This window comes from Saccostrea echinata, unplaced genomic scaffold (assembly GCF_033153115.1).
Source record: "Saccostrea echinata isolate AGI-Se365-2 ecotype Australia unplaced genomic scaffold, CSIRO_AGI_Sech_v1 ptg000007l, whole genome shotgun sequence".
NCBI lineage: Eukaryota > Metazoa > Mollusca > Bivalvia > Ostreida > Ostreidae > Saccostrea > Saccostrea echinata.
This window is the reverse complement of record NW_026889756.1, coordinates 3,887,767-3,906,799: the sequence shown is the minus strand read 5'-3', so window position 1 is coordinate 3,906,799 and position 19,033 is coordinate 3,887,767. Positions and strand designations below refer to the sequence as shown.

At 32.6% G+C, this 19,033-nt stretch overlaps 2 protein-coding genes and 1 long non-coding RNA gene across 3 annotated transcripts; 1 reads left to right on the top strand and 2 right to left on the bottom strand.

Annotated features, from left to right (window-relative positions):
* Positions 1-309: 309 nt before the first annotated feature.
* Positions 310-3,037, bottom strand: LOC133180867 (uncharacterized). Its single transcript, XR_009720406.1, has 4 exons — positions 2,999-3,037; positions 2,464-2,512; positions 1,908-1,975; positions 310-1,038 (listed from the first exon to the last, which is right to left on the bottom strand). It is a non-coding gene; the product is annotated as an uncharacterized LOC133180867 (long non-coding RNA).
* Positions 3,038-4,135: 1,098 nt separating this feature from the next.
* On the top strand, positions 4,136-5,319 carry LOC133180866 (uncharacterized). The gene is made up of 2 exons (XM_061315316.1): positions 4,136-4,332; positions 4,801-5,319. Exons 1-2 carry the CDS (start codon positions 4,197-4,199, stop codon positions 5,145-5,147), a joined length of 483 nt encoding a protein of 160 aa, XP_061171300.1. The 5' UTR covers positions 4,136-4,196; the 3' UTR covers positions 5,148-5,319.
* A 2,490-nt stretch (positions 5,320-7,809) lies between these two features.
* LOC133180646 (glucose-6-phosphatase 2-like) lies at positions 7,810-12,279 on the bottom strand. Its single transcript, XM_061315117.1, is given in 8 exon segments — positions 7,810-8,096; positions 9,958-10,200; positions 10,417-10,535; positions 10,670-10,700; positions 10,703-10,756; positions 11,137-11,249; positions 11,768-11,925; positions 12,084-12,279. Coding segments are annotated over 8 exon segments (1,104 nt in total). The 5' UTR covers positions 12,183-12,279.
* Positions 12,280-19,033: the final 6,754 nt, after the last annotated feature.

Here is a 19,033-nt window from a genome sequence, read left to right as displayed (position 1 = left end):
TTAAAGACAGCAACATTATAAAAAATTTTATTACTAAGATGATCTCTAATTTTAAATTGTCAAAAAAAAAAAAATAAAAAAAAAATTAAAAACTCATTTGAAGCTACTACACTGAAATAAAGCAAAATAATAATATTTGAATTAATATAACAAATAATGGCTATGCTGTTCTTAACAAGATGATTTTTATTGATATATCATTTGTATTCCTTTGAATAACTTTGATCCCCTGTTATGGCCCCCCTATTCTCTGGGGGGGGGGGGGGGGGGGGTCATGATTTGAACAAAATTTGAGTCTACATTACCTGAGGGTGCTTCCATTTAAATATGACTAATTATGGCTTTGCTGTTCTTGAGAAGAAGATTTTAAAAGGCTTTTTCCTATGTATTCCTATGTAAAACTTTGATCACCCATTGTGGCCCCACCCTACCCCCGGAAGTCATGATTTAAACAAACTTGGATCTACACTACCTGAGGATGCTTCCATATAAGTTTCATATTTTCAAGCACAGTGGTTCTTGACAAGTTTTTAGGTGATGCCATCAATTTTTCACAAATTCATGATTATCTCCCCTTGGAAGAAGGTGTGGCCCTTCATTTGAACAAAAGGATACTTTGTGGCAAGTTTGGTTGAAATTGGCACAGTGGTTCTTGAGAAGAAGATGAAAATGTGAAAAGTTTACAACCACGACGACAGACAATGGACATATTTCGATCATAAAAAGCTCACTTGAGCCTTCGGCTCAGGTGAGCTAAACTAAAGTTTCATCCTTTTCCTTTGGAATGCCGTCGACAGCTTGAAGCATCACTTCTGTACCTTGGCATGGTGCAACAGGCCCTATTGCTAAATGTACTGACATATGTAAAATATTCCTGAACAGTATTGCAAATAGTCCAATTTCTGAGATACTTGACACTTTAAGGTAGGGTAATCTCCATTTGACAGGATATGCTTTGCATTGCATGATTGAACAATTTATGCTGAGATCTTTCATCTTTTGACCAATTTAGATGCACTGATGATATGAATTCAAAATCTGTAAAAGCAATGACAAATTGATGTTTGAATTAAAGTTCATAATTGATATTGCAATAATTATGATAATCAAAGAAGACATTTTAGTACAGTAAATTTTCATTTATACCCAAAAGCAAAAGAGCATGTATTTTGATGTTCTAAATGACATTGGGAATTAGGGAATAATTTCAATTTTACAACAAAGGGACCTTGGCAATGCTAGCCTGAATCACCTTTATTTCCTATTTTGTAAGATATCCAAATGCCTTAAATGGCTAATTGAGTTTAATGCAAAGCTGCAAATGATCCAAATATAAAACAAGCTAATTCAGAGAATTGTGCCCCCCACTTATGGAAAAAAATGAGGATGGAAGAACTGGACAAAAAAAAACATGCAGATGGAAAAAGAAAAAGGTCAACCTTAACCTTTCAGCTTTTGGCCTTAAAGTCAATTGGTGTCTTTTTTTATTAAAGAAATAAATTCAAGACCTCAAAGAGAACCAAAGTTATCACCAGGACATTATTTATTGCAAGATATGAATTTTTCAACTAAACCTTTTAACTTTGAAATCAAAGGGGATTTCTTTAAGTCATTGGGAATTATGATATAAAATTTAACAGAAAAAGCTCAAGGGAAACTAAAGTTATTATTTGAATTTTTTTTGTATTGTAGGAATTTCCAACCTTGACCTTTTGACCTCAAATCAATAGGGGTCTTCTCTAGGCTGTAAGGAGTTGTGATATGAAATGATATTGCAAAAGCTCAAAGGCTTTAAGAGATATTGTTCCCAAATTAAAGTGTTATAGTACATACATGTACAGACAGAATGACCAATGGACAGACCAATAAACATTTATTGGGGGGGTTGGGGGGTTGGCGGCTGTTACCTGCAGGTATTAGGTCATATGTTTTCTGTTATGTCCATGACTTCCTCCATTTTCCTCCACTCTTTGCTCTGTAAAATAATTGAAAAAGCCATGAAGTATATATACCCTTAAACATTACAGTTAATGCTAAAAATGCTAATGCTGAAACAATTTGAATGAATCATAATTAAATAATTTTAAAGCTCAAAACTTGAACTATATGGACTGGACTTTTCAGTTTATCAGTCACATATTCAGGCATCTTCACCATTTGCACCTATCTTGACGTAAATTGTTCTTTGTGATTTTATTTATCAATAATGTGAATGAGCAGTTACATGTATATTATCATGATTATAGTAACTTGTATGTATACATTATAAAATGTTAACCACATGTACAAACTCTGGTTCATGTCATTGAACTGCATGATAACAATGTCCACTTAGTTATATTTTTCAGTGTGGAAATGAAACATATTTGTTAATTTTATTTTTTGAGATATTAAACATTGACATTATCTTTATTATTATGTAGTACCTTAAAAATATTATATTATATTACAGTAAGTGATCACCTGTTTGGTTTGATTCAATTGTTGCCTTGTCAATAGGAACACATTTCTGCTAAAGAATAAACATTAATTTTAATATTAACTATACAATACTTAATAATCCTCATAGTTACATGAATACTTATAACCAGTTATGTACACATAAAATGAAACAGAAATCACACTTGAGATTTTATTTTAAGAACTAATTCAAAATAATATGCAATTGAAATTTTATTTCCAAACAGGATTGGATCATTTACATGTGAAATCTATCAATATTATGAAACTATTGAGTGTAAAATCCATTCATCAACATTTACTGTAGAATCCTTAATATATGTGAGTACTAAATATACTCGAATGAGAACAAGAATTAACAAGTGGACTGCTGCTCAAGAGTTTTCACTTTTTACATGTATTTCAGCTATAACATAATAAAAGCAGGTAATTTTGCTTCATAAGTGAAACTTGATGTATAAGCTACTGAGTAAATTTTAGAAATAATTTGATAAAACTTTTACATATAATTATAAACACACAGTATATGTATATGTACCTTTAAGCTCTTCCTTCAGCTTTACTTCCATACTGATTTTTTAATGTGTGTTTCTATACATCTTTTCCATATACCTGTAACAATTAGGAATCAAATTAGTTGATAGATATAAATCATTATAGATTGGACATGTAAGTTGTATAAACTTGATATCAATAGGTTTTCACAAACTATAAAGACAAAGTCAGTAAATATTTCCAATTATGATATCACTTTGTGATATTATATTTACATGTATAGGGTTGTCCTTAAGACCTGTGGGACTGGGGAATTTCTTCACCTATAATGACATAATTCCCCAATTACTCTGGTATTGCCCTCTCAACCCTCACTAAGGGGAGGAAACCCCAACATGCTTTTTTTTTAAAAAATCTGTTTCATTTCTTATTGACAACCCAAATACCATGTACAGTGTCTCTCTGAAAACTTTAAGTTTTATGTGCGTTATTGATATGTAAATCAGACAGATTTGCACGTAGGCATAAAAATATGCCTACGTCCAAGTTTGTGTGATTTACACACAAATAATTCACACTAAACTTGAAAAAAATTCTTATAGTTACATTTTACAAGTTTAAAAGCACCAATAATATACTCAATATTTGAATTTCTCGCTGCCCTATATGGTTACCTTTTTATTAACGTCTCTATAGCCTCATTGTTACATCATTTTAGCGCGTATTTCTACACTTTAGTATACACAAAAATAACTTTCACTTTAAATCAATTTCACAGTTAGCTTAGTCGAAAAGCACAGCAAATGTAAATATATATTATTATTTTAAAAACAAAATTAATTTTGTAAGCATTTACGGTGCAGTATACACTTTACATTAAATGAATATTACTATTACATATTCATAATGTCGAAAAATTAAAAAAAATTAAATTATTCCAGAATGAAAACGCCTTTATGGAATGTTTACAGAAATAATTTCCTGTTACCTCTAATTTATCGCAGTATGTCATCGAGAATAACTGTTATTTCGTACAGTTTCCGGTTTCGCTTCATGAACTACAAGAACGTCTTGTCGAAATAGCCTCTGAGAAGAATGGACCTTCTTTGAAATAGAATTAAACCAGACCAAACATTCCTACCGCGTTTTAGACGTCTTGAAATTAGCAACAAAAATTCCGGAGAGCCAAACTACAGCTAGATCAACAGAACACAGACTACAAAACGAGATCAACTAAAGATATGCTGAGATACTATCACGACGCAGGCAAAGTTCTTTATTTTAATGAAAAGGATCTTGAGAAATCTGTTATCATGGACGTTCAGTGGTTTATTGATGCGTTCAAACATATCATTACAGACAAGTTACACCTAAAAGGTATTGCTGCATCTAAACAGGAATGGCATGAATCCTACGAAACTGGACATCTGCAAGAAGGACTCTTGGTAGAAATTTGGAAAAATAAAGATGATATTTTACATAAAGAGCTGAAAGACAAAGATGCAAAATACAAAATAAGAACTGGATCGTATGTGAAAGATCTAAGAAATCTACTCCATCATAAAGAATTACTTTTGCAATTTATGCAAAGGCTTGGTTTGCTGGCCATTAGAAAACCATCGTACTACGTTCCGTCTATGAACCGGAAAGAGATGGAGAAAGACATCCCAGCTCTTATCAATAAGTCGAAGAGTAAATCATCAGTTCTTATTTATCAATTCAGGTTTTTGCCTTATTTCCTGTTTTTTCGCTTTGTTGTTGCTTGTATGCAAGAAAAAGGTTGGACTGTACTGAAATCTGGCGATACGCCATGTCTCAACAAAAATGTCGCTTTATTTTCTTCAGATGGATACAATATCGTTCTCTCGGTCACGGCCGTATCTATACAGCTTCAAATATTTCCAACTGAGGAGAGAGGTGATTTGGAAAAGGATAAAACTTACGACATTCAGGACAGGATTGAAGCTGTTTTAAATGATATTACGGGGACATTTCATAGAAAGATCTCGTTTGTTAGAGGATTTAAATGTCAAGAACAAGACAAAGAAGAAACAATTGCTATGGACATAGAAGGACATTTTTTGCCAGAAAACGACATTCGCAAAGGAGATCATGTAATCTGTCCTTTGCATTCCATTACTGATCGACATTTCCTAAATACAAATGAGTTAACAAAGTATTGGAAAGTGTAAAATATTGAGCTTCTACATTGTGTGTGAAAACTGTAAGGCATTTTGTACTTTTCTTGTGGGATCCATATTTGGCGCCTTTAATAGCACAGGAGTTTGTGCGATAAGCAATGTTCACTGCCAAAGTTTATTTATCATCTTAAATGTACAACCACAGTGACCTATATTAAAGTATTCTCAAATAGGCAATATAAGGCAGCAAAAGTTGTTCAGTTTAAGTAGAACTGTCATACTTTGCAAGGTTCATATATAAAAAGCATATCTTTAAATGCTTGTTTGAACATTTGTTCTCTGAAACGGATTTATACATAACTGTGTTTTAAGTTAATTACTGTAAACGTGGTTATTTTGACGTGTTGAAAAATTGACGATTTTTTGTTTACGAAAATTGACGAGTGTTAATTTTGACTAAATATTGAAGCAAGAGTTATGTATCTTTGATTTCACAAGATTAAAACAAAAATGAATACAAAGAACTCCTCAAAAAACGAATTTCATAACTGGTACTCGGAGTAAGTTCGAAAGAAACTAGAGGACCAAAAACTTGATGGAAACATTGGCTTAGTTGACTTGAGAACGTCTACGATTAAGTCGCTCTATGCGAAATTGGTCCTGAAAGTTCACGATGTTATACGTAAGGACCGCGACTTCCTCGGGAACTCATTAACAAGCGTTCTCATCAATAAAATTTAATTTTGCTTGTAAAAACCATCTATAGTGTATTAGATTTGATTGAATTAATTGCTCTTTTGTATTTTGTTCTCATAATGCGAGACCGATTGCCTGAGGTGACAAAGTAGGTCATACACGGCATGATAATTACGCAATGTTAGAATGTTGTGACCGTGCGGAATTATAGTATATGACATACTCAATGGTTTTTAGAACTGTGATTATATGTTTTCATAACTATTCACAAAAAAATTAAAGAGTAACTTTGATCTAGTTTTAATGGGGGGAAGCCGAGAAAATTAAGCGATAAAGTTGTATAACGGTCAATGTCTGTTGTGACGCTATATAAATGATGTGAAGTTTGACGAGTGGAAAGAAAAATCGTCAATATAGTCAAAATTAGCACGTCGTCAAAATTTCCACTTTCACAGTATACAAATACTGTACTGGGATAATAAAATATATTGACTTTGGAGTGTGTTTTTCATAGGTACTCTGTAAGAAAGTCCGAAATATGTTACCTTTTCCAGGCGTATTTACGATTTTGATATTTGACGTGCCAGGAAAACGTGTTCCTGGCACGTCAAATATCAAAATCGTGAAAAACGCCTGGAAAAGGTAACATATTTCGGTCTATCTGTGAGAATCAAATTCTTTATGATTACATGTAATGAAAAGGAATCGTGGCTTCAGATTTTTACTGAAAATTTGTACTTCGTGTAAGCAGATTGAATAGGGTTACAAGGAAAAGATGTTGCAAGTCATCAGATTTAACAATTTTAATGCTTGTTTGAACTTTTGTTCAAGCAAACTTGAAGCACTAAACATTCTATTTATGATCTCATTAAATTTATCAGGCTTCGGAGTGACACATGTAACCTGCTATCTGTTCTTGTTCTTTGTCACCTGTCGAGATTTTTCGTAAGCTTTTTAACATTTTAAGTTTCTTTTAGTCCATGAAATAGCTGAATCAATTCAACATATAGTGGCATACAGGGCATCCATAGCCAAAGGGAATAACAATAGTGAAACTCATGGTCCTCATTACTCTGTGTCTTAGCGATGGTTCGAAAACCATCAATATCATGCTATCTTCAAAGATCTTTTCCTTTACTCATAGTCATTACAAAAAAAAAAAGGTTTGCATGAGTTTATTAGCATTCTGCCTAAACAGTAAAAGTTATGGCCTCACAAATTCAGGGCTCAGGCCTCAAGATGAGACTAGTTGTATCAATTCCTCTCATAATTATATTTTACGTCCTGAAACCAATTATGACTTTAGTCTACCAAAGTATCGAACAAATATGTTTAAAAATTCTCTTCAATATTCAAGTGTTCATTTATGGAATAAATTACCTTTAAATGGACGTTTTTCACCAACTGCACAATCCTTTCGCAAAAATGGAGAAAAAATTATTATAAATGGCCACAACATTTCTTAACTTGTAACTTTTATCTATGTTTTAATAAGATATACTTTTTTAAAAATGTATTTCACCTATGTCATGTACTTGTATTTTTTTTCCTTCTAAAATTATACAATCCATGTCCCGCAAGTCATGTAGAGTTTTTATATCAAGAGAAACTCTTGATACGAAGGTGATCGTAGAGGCCCGTAGACCTCTTGTTGAGATAAAAGCATACTAGGCACTCCCCAGCTTAATTGTTAAAAAATATGTATCTATTATACTATAGACATGTTTATAGTATGGTATAGATATATATCTTTTAACAATATTAAGCTGGGGAGTGCCTATGGATAAAAAGATTAAATTTCTTTTAGAAAATTTTAAATCTGTTACATATATTTGTTTAAATGATACAAATATCTTTTAGTCAAGATGTACACCATGAAATTTTTATCAACGGTATTGTCATTGGTATATAATAATTTTGGTTGATTTTAATTTCTCTACATTTAATTAATATTTATTAAATGAATTTAAAAGTGTTCACATTGTTCAATACACGGACTCAACTATTATCTGTTTTTTCACACTACACATATAAAACTCAGTAAAAAATACGCAAAGCACCAATAACTTTCCTTCATTTTATTTTTAAAAACAATCCATGGTATAACATACACTACTCCAATCATCATTGTACTGAATTTTAGAAATCCAACCACATAGAAAAGTAAAGTCGCTGTTGAGAACTTTAAGTTTTCTATGGTTAATGTCCATATTAGTGACATTACAACATGAACAAGTTTTTGTCCCATCCCTACATCTACTGCCATCTTCTTCCTGTTTAGAAACAAGACACCCACTCCAAAACCTACAAACAAACATACTGAAAATTATAACTGATAATTTTTATCATAATATCTATATTTGTCATTTTCAGAAAAAAATATAAGTGTTAAATGATGTACAGTGCTACCTCGGTATATTGCCAACTTTTGTCCAAGACAGATTTTGGCATTAAAGCGAGGGTGGCAATATAACGAATTCTGCCATAAATTACAATTCAGTTGGTTATCAAAACAAAATAAATTTATTACGTAATTTATTTCAGTTACAATCTATTTATGCCACATGTGTATAGGGACAGCTCTCATTTCTTTTTGGGGAAAAATGTCATTATTATTGTTTTTTTTTTCCCTTTGTTTACAATGTTTTGACGGAAAAGATCGAAATAAAATACTAGAATATTGAACACATCAATTTCCTGTGTCATGCTCTAAGAATTTGATAACCGGATGACAAAGATGTCAGTGGCCGTTATGGCCTCTTGGTATAAAAAAGGGTTTTGAAAATTATCATTAATTTCATCTGAATCGAAAGTAGATTATTTCACCGTCTCAAGAATTTCTGAATCAGTTAAAAAGTTCGGTTGGTAAAGCATCATGACTGACGAATGGTAAGTCGCATGTCAGAGTACGTCAACCCGTTATAATAAACATGCATTCTCATGTTTGCTAGTACCTGAGGTGTACTTCTCTTCCAATTCTGTTTTGATATTTATCAATCAAACCGATATATGTCCGACAATTTAAGAAAATTTCAAGCCTAACGGAATCCCTAATATTTTCACGCGCGGAACTATAGTAGTCTAAAAATAGGTATGGGGTTTCCTTTTTGATCGATAGAATGGCCTCTTAATCTAAGGGGATAGGGGATATAAATTAATTTTTGCATTTATTATGGTTTTGTACATTATCCATGATAAGCAATAATCGGCAATTTACAATCAAATAGATCGAATGTTGATCAATCTGTTTTTTTGTAATCTACGCTTTCTCTCGCCTGACGTTTCCATATTTATCTTCTATCTTATAAACACACGCCAAAGACATTGCTAATTTTGAGTTTTATACAACGATTATCTTTAATTTAGCTAAATTCCTTGTCCAGCCAGTCACGCTTCACCGCAACCACTGTCAAAGCACGGGTGTGGTGTCCAAATTACCAACACACGCTAGATAATTGGCATTGTTACCGAGGGTTTTCCTTACACAATTTGACCTTTTGTTTCCCAAAACCAGTGGCGGATGGCAATAAGCGGGGGTGGCAATATAACGGGTGTATTAACACAGGGGGAAATCCGTTCTTTGAGAATTCCTGGCAATAAGCGAGGGTGGCAATATAACGGAGGGCAATATACCGAGGTACCACTGTAATATTAATCCTGGGCCTCCATCAAGTCTTTTTTTGACATATTACTTGGCCTTGGTTAATCATGTAAGGGATACATGTGCCATTTCAAACAATATACACCTTTTAAACAACAGTACAACATTGGTATGGGGATTCCAAAGGATGGCTAAAATTTATAAATCATTATATCAAGTAAATTATTGATTTCATTATTTTCCAGAACTGAGTAAAAAAATATTTTTCTTGTAAGCACATAATTGAAATCTCTCTCCATATCACTCTATACATATTGAAGTGTAGTGGATGCTGTGATTTCAATTCAGAAAACTGACCTCAGACTACAATTGTATCAACATGATGAAATTACAATCTTCATGATCTTTATAAAACATATTTACATTTCTTTTGACCATGAATTGGGATAGTTTTTTGTTTTCTTTAAAAAAGTATTGGAATGGTACTATATACATTTGTACACAGAAAATCAACATAACATACTAACAAACGTTAAATAAAGTACTTTAAAACCCCATTCATACCTAACAAAGAGGACACGTCTCGTACAAAAGCGAAAAACGGGGTTGTATCTGGATGAACCCAGTCTGAATTAGCACACCATTTCTTGGCATAAGTGAGGCTCCATAGAGGGTCCAGTCCAAGAACAGAAATGGCAAAATAAGTCAAGAACACTCCAGTTATTAAAAATAGACTCCAGAATAAGTAGTGCTTAAAGGACAGGTTAGAGGTATGCTCATGTTTAACAACCTCGGCTAGTAAAATTCCTGCCAGAGAAAGAAACAGTTAAAAGAGCCTCTTTATATTGATTACATGACAATTATAAAATCTTATACAAATCTACATTGTATGAAGCATCATAAAAAAAAACAATGACAACAAAAGATTCAGAGACAATACATGTATACAGATGGAGGCACTTTCTTTAAAAGTCATCAATTCTATAACATGACATACATCTTACTAATAACCTAATTACCTACCTGTCAATGACCCAGCCACCACCTGATGAGGAAAATGTGTCGCTATAAATAGCCTGGATATGTTGACTGCTACAAGAACCACAACAAAGGAGATCCACACTAACACTTGCTCTAATCGTCTGAAACATGTGAAAAAGCCAAGTAAAAATATAGCATCACAGTTAAATTCTCAGGGCATTGAATATAATAAGTCTTGTAGATCCAATAGTAAAAAACATCAATCCCTTGAAATCTATTCCAATAAATACGGTACCTTGTCTGTTTCAGTCCATGTTTGATAAAGATGTACCGATGGAGTAGAGCACGGCAGAGGTGACCATAGCATGTCCCGATGGACTACCTACAGTAAAAATATAGGACACATTAGTAAAATACAGTTCACCAAGTATGTAGATAATATACATGCATAAATTTATCCATTTATTGGATTGGGCATCAATCACTAATACATGTGAATATTATATACATGTATTTCATTTGGTGCTTGCCCAGCGTCACATGACATACTGCTAAGTGTTTTATATACTTTCTGAGCTATTTACATAATAAGTTCCAATGTTTTTGCTGAGAAGAGTGTTGTACCTTAAACCAAATTAAATGGCAAAATAATCCCTTTAAAGATCATTCTGCAGATTAAATATAATCCTGTTATGCTCTTTACACATTTCATATATTTTTACAAATTAATATTTCTATTGCTGATATCAAATGAAGGACTACCTGGTCCTGTTTCACAAGTGAGGCTGTACTGTTCCAAAGAAGGAATACTCAAAACATGATCATGAAGTTTGACTTCATTAACCCACCAATATGGTCTCTCTCCATGTAAAATCCTAAATGTAAACACATTTGACACAAAAGTGATACTTCTTGGGTCATCATTAAAAATTTTTTGTTTGATGTACTCCGACCCACATTTTTCAAGGGGGAAGGTAGGTATGAAGGGTAGATACTTTTTTTTCTTTTTCATGAAGTATCTAACACATTAATAATCATCATTATAATCGCAGACTTAGAACTTTATGGATGTTTCCATTACAATGTACATACAGGATAACTAGAGAGATTTCATAGTTTTTGCTTAAAAACTTTCACTCTAAAAAGCATATTTGAGAAATGAGAAACTTTTAATTAACTTTAAAAATAATCCAGACAATCTGTATTTCCCTGGAAACCAAAAAATTAGAGGACTGAAAAAAAAAATGATCGGGTATGGGTGTTTTTGATGGGTTGGTCAGAGTACATCAGACAAATCACTTTTTGTTGTTGGCCTTTATACCAGGATTGTATGGCGCCCCAACATATCTAATCCCTAAAAATGATGAAATTTTATGTGCCCATAGCATCATACCATTTTAAGACACCATTCAACCATTCAGACAAACAGGCAATCCACAGCACTCTGGTTCCAGTAGTTCGATGGAAACAGTAAGCCAGTGGGAAATAGATCAGAAAGGCGTATCTGGGATCTCCTAAACGAGTCAACATCTGCATCAGGTCCACATGGTGCTTCAGGTGTGCAAAATAAATTACATACAGATAAAAAAAATATTTCGTTTCAATTTTTAATTCAAAGTATTGATCAATTAATTGAAATTCACAACAATATTGTATATTAAGACTAGGGACATATATGCTTAGTATGATATGTCCCCGTTCAGACATACCCGGAATGTGTGTTGAATTTGATGGATTATCTGTACACCTTGCAGGTGAACGTAATCCATGATCCCGGGCTCCTGTCCGTCCATTTCAAGGACTGTCATGTACTTTTATGCTTGTTTACTAACAAATGATATAATTAACTTTAAAAAAATATCGATGATGAAAGATATACATTGTAAGGAGATACTATAATCGATTAAAAAACTAGTCAAGTGTTTCCTTCCACATTGCACTGCATACCAGGAACTTAAATGTATGTCACTAATTGATAACTCCATCTACACACCAAATATTTTTCCGGATAAATATAGGAGTTCTCCTGAAGGTGACTGATTTATTTAAAGGTCAAGGTTAGGCTGTCGAAATAATAATTTTTGTTATAAGTACATCGATGACCAGTAGTACTGAAGAGTGGGAGAGATATACTTATTTACATAATCATTATTAGTTAAATTTTTGCTGGGTAGAAAAGTCAGTTTAAGAAAAGAATCTGGGGGGATAAGACGAGCCATGTGCCCATGCCCATTTTTCGGCTATGCAAGAACATTTATTGGAAAAAATCTCTCAATTGTTCGAATTTACTTAAGCATTTTAATGTTTACCGTAGTTTTCAAAATGATGTTTATATTCTAAACAAGCTAAACAGTTGACTTTCATTTACTGTCACAAATGTCTAACATGGGTAAGGACTTCTATTAATTAATCTGCATATTGAGTGTTTACACTTATTGTGGAGATATTATAAAAATGTTAACATCGTATATAATGATAATGGTGATCTAGAAGCGCTTTTATTTAAAATAAATAAAACGGGAATAAAAGTATTCAAATATCTATTATAATTTTTATCCGGCATTTTAAATAATTTACTGTAAATAAGTTCATTACTACATGTATACATTTTATTTCCAGTGAAAAATATGTTATTCCTATACACATTTTTTGATAAAGAAAAACAAAATTAAAACCAAAAAAATCAACAAAAAAAAAAAAAAAATAAATAAAAAAAAAAAAAATAAGAGCATGACTCGAACACTTTCCTCGGTAAACGTCCCTTTAAAGAGCTCATCGCTAACCACTAGACCACGGAGTCACACTAACATTTCCATTTAAATAGCATACAGTTCTCTATATTTAGCAAGCGTTTTTGGACTTAGAATTTTTTAAGACCACGGTGAAAATTTAAGTAAGTTAACTTATTTTTTTATGTAGAGTGGGTCTTCATACCAAATTTTTGCAAGTGTAAAAAGCAACATCTTTCCATTGCCTTTCATTAATCGTTCTCAAAAAAATGGTACGATGACCCACTCTATTTAAAAAATGTAGTTATATAATCCAATTTATGTCAGTTTCTGTGAAAATTGAGCGTGATGCCATTTTGTTGTGTTAATCAGAATCATTTTCGCTGTTACAGTATTCAGGTTTTGTCAAATTTATATGCAAATGGTAATAAGCATTACATTAATTCAACAAAAAGTGAAATTTTTGTAAAATGAATTTATTGATTTTTTATCGATCGTTATGTAGGCATATGGCTCGGCTTATCCCCCCCCCCCCCCCCAGTTTCTTTATGGACCCAAAATAATACTTTCCCCTCAACCCTTTTTGTTAGATTTTTTAAACCCATTTATTTTGTGCATTCTAAAATTTACATGTATTTATAACAAAAATATTTCTGTAAGTGTTGCAATTAGTTTGATGTTTAACGTTTTAAACAAAATTCTTAAGGGTATCGATGTTTTTGAAACATCTTAATTGTAAATTATAAAGGCAACAAAATAAACTTCATCATATCTAAATTTAACATTGAAATCAGACTGAAACAGTGAAATTGTAGGAATATGCCAGTATTTAAAAAAAAAAAAAAAAAAAAAAAAAAAAAAAAAAAAAGAATTTCATAAAAACTTCATTTTTTTACTAACCATCACAAAACCGTTTGTCGAAGTCAAAAATCTACATATAGAATCATATATTTTTATTCAATCAATCGTGTATATAATGTTTGACTAAAACATGTAAAATATGGCAAAGTGTGAATCAAAGAAGTACAATTTTGTAAGAATTTTCCATCGTTAGATACTGTAGCTTCATGTACTGTAATCATTCTGATAGAATCTACCGCTGTTCCAAGTTTCATTGAAATTTTATCATTAGGCCTAAAATGAAAATAAAGTAGCTATTGAGATAAGATTTTCACAGAAAATTCAATTTTTAGTTACCATGGTTATATCATCTAAATAGAAACATCAATAAAAACAAAGTTATGTTCTGTTATTGTACGAATTAAGTTTTATTGAAAATACAAAAACATTAAAACTAGAGTGTTCCAAGGAACGCATGTGTCGCCTGCCTTATAGCTTCGATGTAAATAAATCTAAGAGTAGGCAGCTATTTCTTTGCTACCAGCTTTATAGTTTATGCCCTTGTCTGAACAACAAAAACAACAACAAAACATACTCTGATAGTAAGACTGCGAAAAAATCTTGAAATCAAATACAATTATGATTTTCCAACCCTCAAAGGTAAAGTGAATATTTTTCAGTTTTCACCAGTATATCCTTGTGACAAGAACTTACCTTGGGTACATGTATCAGCAAATTTGACCTTGGAGTTTGGCTACTTTTGAAAAAAAAAAATTGATATTGGCCATGCCATAGCTTTTGAATGGTGGGTGCTAGGGCTTTTATATTTCACGGATAAACTTCATGTGACAAGACTTTCCAGGTGTACCAACAATTTTGACCTTTTGACCTTGACTTATGAGTTTGACCTTCATTTAAAAAAAACTTAAACCTTCACCATAGCTTTTGAACGGTTGGTTCTAAGGCTTTCATATTTCACAGGTATATTTTTGTGACAAGACTTCCTTGGGTGCCAACAATTTTGACCCTTTGACCTTGGAGTATGGCCAACTTTCGAAAAACATTCACCTTGGCCATAACTTTTGAACAGTTGGTTCTTGGGCTTTCATATAGTTCACTTATGAATTTCTTATTTTGACCCTTTCTCCTTGACCCTGGAGTTTGGCCCACTTTTGAAAAACTTTAAACTTAGCCAAAACTTTTGAATGGTTTGTTCGAGGGCTTTAATATTTCACACATGTTTTGCCGGTGATGAGGCCTTTCCTTGGGTAACAATTTTGATCCTTTGATCACGACCTTTGAGTTTGAGTTGCATTTGAGAAACCTCAACCTTTGCCATGATCTGTCACAAGGAAACATCAGTGTTTTACAAACACATCTTTTTTTATTGTAGTTCCCAAGAAATGTTTGACCCCATATTGCAGCACCGACCTATCCGCAAGGGGTCATGACATATGAGAAGAGTTTAAAAATCAATTTCAATCGGAAGTACTATTTGTTTTATTCCCCTCTCAATTTGTTGGGAAGCCTTTATAATAGCATGATTCACAGAATAAAACCATTACAATGTATAAAGTGAACAATTCAGTACACAGATTTGGGTATACAACGTGGCTATTTGCCAGTTGTCACTAATTACAATAAGTCACCCTGGCTCTCTGATATTCATTGTTCACTTTGTTAAAGTATAAAACAACTTTATCCAGTCTCTTGTTAACCACAACTCTACCAATGACAATAACTCATCTACTGTCAAACAGATCACCACAAAGCAAACATACTGAGTACAATTACAACTTTTGCTAAGTATATAAATAATCTTTATGTCAATATTTTATATTTGCTTTCCAGGCAAGAATCTGACTTTTATCATGCTTTGCTCATTTAAATCAAACATTCATTATTACTTTGTTTCTATATACAATATGTTACATTCTTTCTAGTATTCTCATTCAATCAAATAACCTGTAAATTAAACAAGAGGCCCAAAGGCCTTGAATCGCTCTTCTGATGAACTGTACAACCTATCACTTCTCTTTGAAGCCTCTAAGTATCCTGAATATTTAGATAAACCGTTGAAGTTCCAAAGGTAGGTCATCATGACCTACATTTTAGATGAAACACTCTGAGAACCCAAGATGATTCTAAGCCAATTAGTACCTGAGAGTTGGTCATGGTGACCTACTTATCACTTGTCATTCTCTAAGGAACCAAGATGCATCAACTAACTTTGATGATTCTAAACCAATTAATACCTAAAATATTTTTGAAATTATAACCATAACATTTCAAAAGTAGGTCACAGTGACCTACTTTTCAGATGACATACTTTGAGGACTCAAGATGCATCAACTGATAAAGTTTGATGATTCTAAGCCAATAAGTACCTGATATATTTTTAAAAAGCCATTAAATATCAAAAAGAGGTCACAGTGACCTCCTTTTCAGTCGACTAACTATGCGGACCCAAGATGTATCAACTGAAAAAGTTTGATGATTCTAAGCCAATTAGTACCTGAAATATTTAATTAAAGCCATAAATTTTCAAAAGTAGGTCACAGTGACCTACTTTACAGTCAAATAACTCCGAAGACCCAAAATGCATCAACTGACTAAGTTTGATGATTCTCGGCCAATTAGTACCCAAAATATTTAATTATAGTCATATAAATTGAAAAGTAGGTCACGGTGACCTACTTTTCAGTTGACCTACTGGACCCCATATATATTACCTGACAAATTTTGATGATTCTAATCCAACTAGTACCCGAAAATATCAAATACAGCCATAAAATTGCAAAAGTAGGTCAGGGTGGCCTACTTTTCAGTTGTCGTACTCCAAGGAAACAAGATGCATCAACTGTCAAAGTTTGATGATTATAAGCCAATAAGTTCCTGAAATAATAAATTAAAGCCATAAATTTTCAAAAGTATAATTATAGTCATATAAATTGAAAAGTAGGTCACGGTGACCTACTTTTCAGTTGACCTACTGTGAGGACCCAATATATATTAACTGACAAATTTTGATGATTCTAATCCAACTAGTACCCGAAAATATCAAATACAGCCATAACATTTCAAAAGTAGGTCAGGGTTACCCACTTTTCAGTTGTCGTAGTTCAAGGAAACAAGATGCATCAACTGCCAAAGTTTGATGATTCTAAGCCAATTAGTTCCTGAAATGATTAATTAAAGCCATAAATTTTCAAAAGTATAATTATAGTCATATAAATTGAAAAGTAGGTCACGGTGACTTACTTTTCAGTCGACCTGCTGCGAGGACCCAAAAGTGACCTACTTTTCAGTTATCGTACTCCAAGGACCCAAGATGCATCAACTGTGCAGGTATGTTAAGGTAGTACCCAGATCATATTTCGGCGAATTTAGACTTTTTTCGTAAAATGTAACATTTATCATTCGGAAAAGCCATAGATAAAACATTTACTATTATTATCCCATGTATAGACGTCATTGAGTCTTAGGCTAAAAGAAGCATTCCACTACGACGTCATCACGTGACGTCTATAAATAGAAAAATTGCCTTCATGAAAAAGTGAAAATTTCAAGACTACCCCGGAGATAATTCATTTCTTTTAGTGAAAATAATTATGTAAAAACATCACTGGGCCATAGAAAGTGATGCTAGAATCCTACTCTCCCGACACAGAAAAAAATATTCCAAAGTTTCGCATGAAACCTTACCAAAATCTTTACATTTTATACATACGATCATGGAATTGTTATCAATTCATGTTAATCACACGTTCCAAGCACTATTAATAGAATACAATCTTTCGATATAAACAAAACTTATGTTTTAAAGTATGCGGCATAGTGTTGAACTTTTGTATCTTTGTAGTTATAGAACGACAGAGGGAAGGTTGATCGGGATATCAAAGCACTGCCTATATTCATTATGAGAAAACATGATAAGAATATATCAGCGTACCTGATTCTTAATCTTTAATTCCTTATGAATCACACATGAAATTCACGGTATATGCTTTAAAACTCCCATTTTATACATTTGTTTACATGAATTCTCGTCACCTTTAATTTCACTCGGCAAATATTTGATCAATAGTTATGACGTCATGAGTTTGGTATTTAACCCCCGTGCTAAATTATAAGCTATTTATACCACCCCCAAAACGACAAGAATTAGTTTATATTATGTTTTGAATGATTCCATCTATTTCTTGGATCTGAAATTAAACTTTAAATATAGATATTAAAAAATCATTATTTCTAAAGTTCACGTCATATGGCTTACTATGAGTCATATTGTAAAGGCAAGTAGGATATCTCTGGGTGTAGCCTTAACATACCCGCGTGACAAAGTTTGATGATTCTAAGCCAATTAGTTCCTGAAATATTTAATTAAAGCCATAAATTTTCAAAAGTAGGTCATGGTGACCTACTTTTCAGTCGACTTACTCCGAAGACCCAAGATGCATCGACTGACAAAGTTTGATGATTCTAAGCCAATAAGTGCCCGAAATATTTTATTAAAGCCATAAATTTTCAAAAGTAGGTCATGGTGACCTACTTTTCAGTCGACCTTCTCCGAAGACCCAAGATGCATCAACTGACAAAGTTTGATGATTCTAAGCCAATTAGTACCTGAAATATTTAATTATAGTCATATAAATTGAGAAGTAGGTCACAGTAACCTACTTTTCAGTTCACGTTTTTTGAGGACCCAAGATGCATCAACTTACAAAGTTTTATGATCATAGGCCTTAAAATGACCAAATTATGCCTCTAAAATGCCTTGAAATCGAATGCCTGCAAAGTTCAAAAAGTAGGTCACTGTGACCTACTTTTTAATACATATGTTTCATAGCACCAAGATGCACCATCTTGCAAGATTTCATGATTCTAAACCTCTCAGTATTCGAATTAATAACCTTAATTGTTTTGAAAAAGATAAGCCATAAAATTCAAAAAGTAGGTCAAGGTGATCTTCTTTTTAGTTGACCTACTCTGAGGACCCAAGATACATCAACTGACAAAGATTGATGATAATAGGCCTTAAATTGTTCAAAATATGCCTTAAAATCATTTTGAAAAAGAATGGCCGCAAA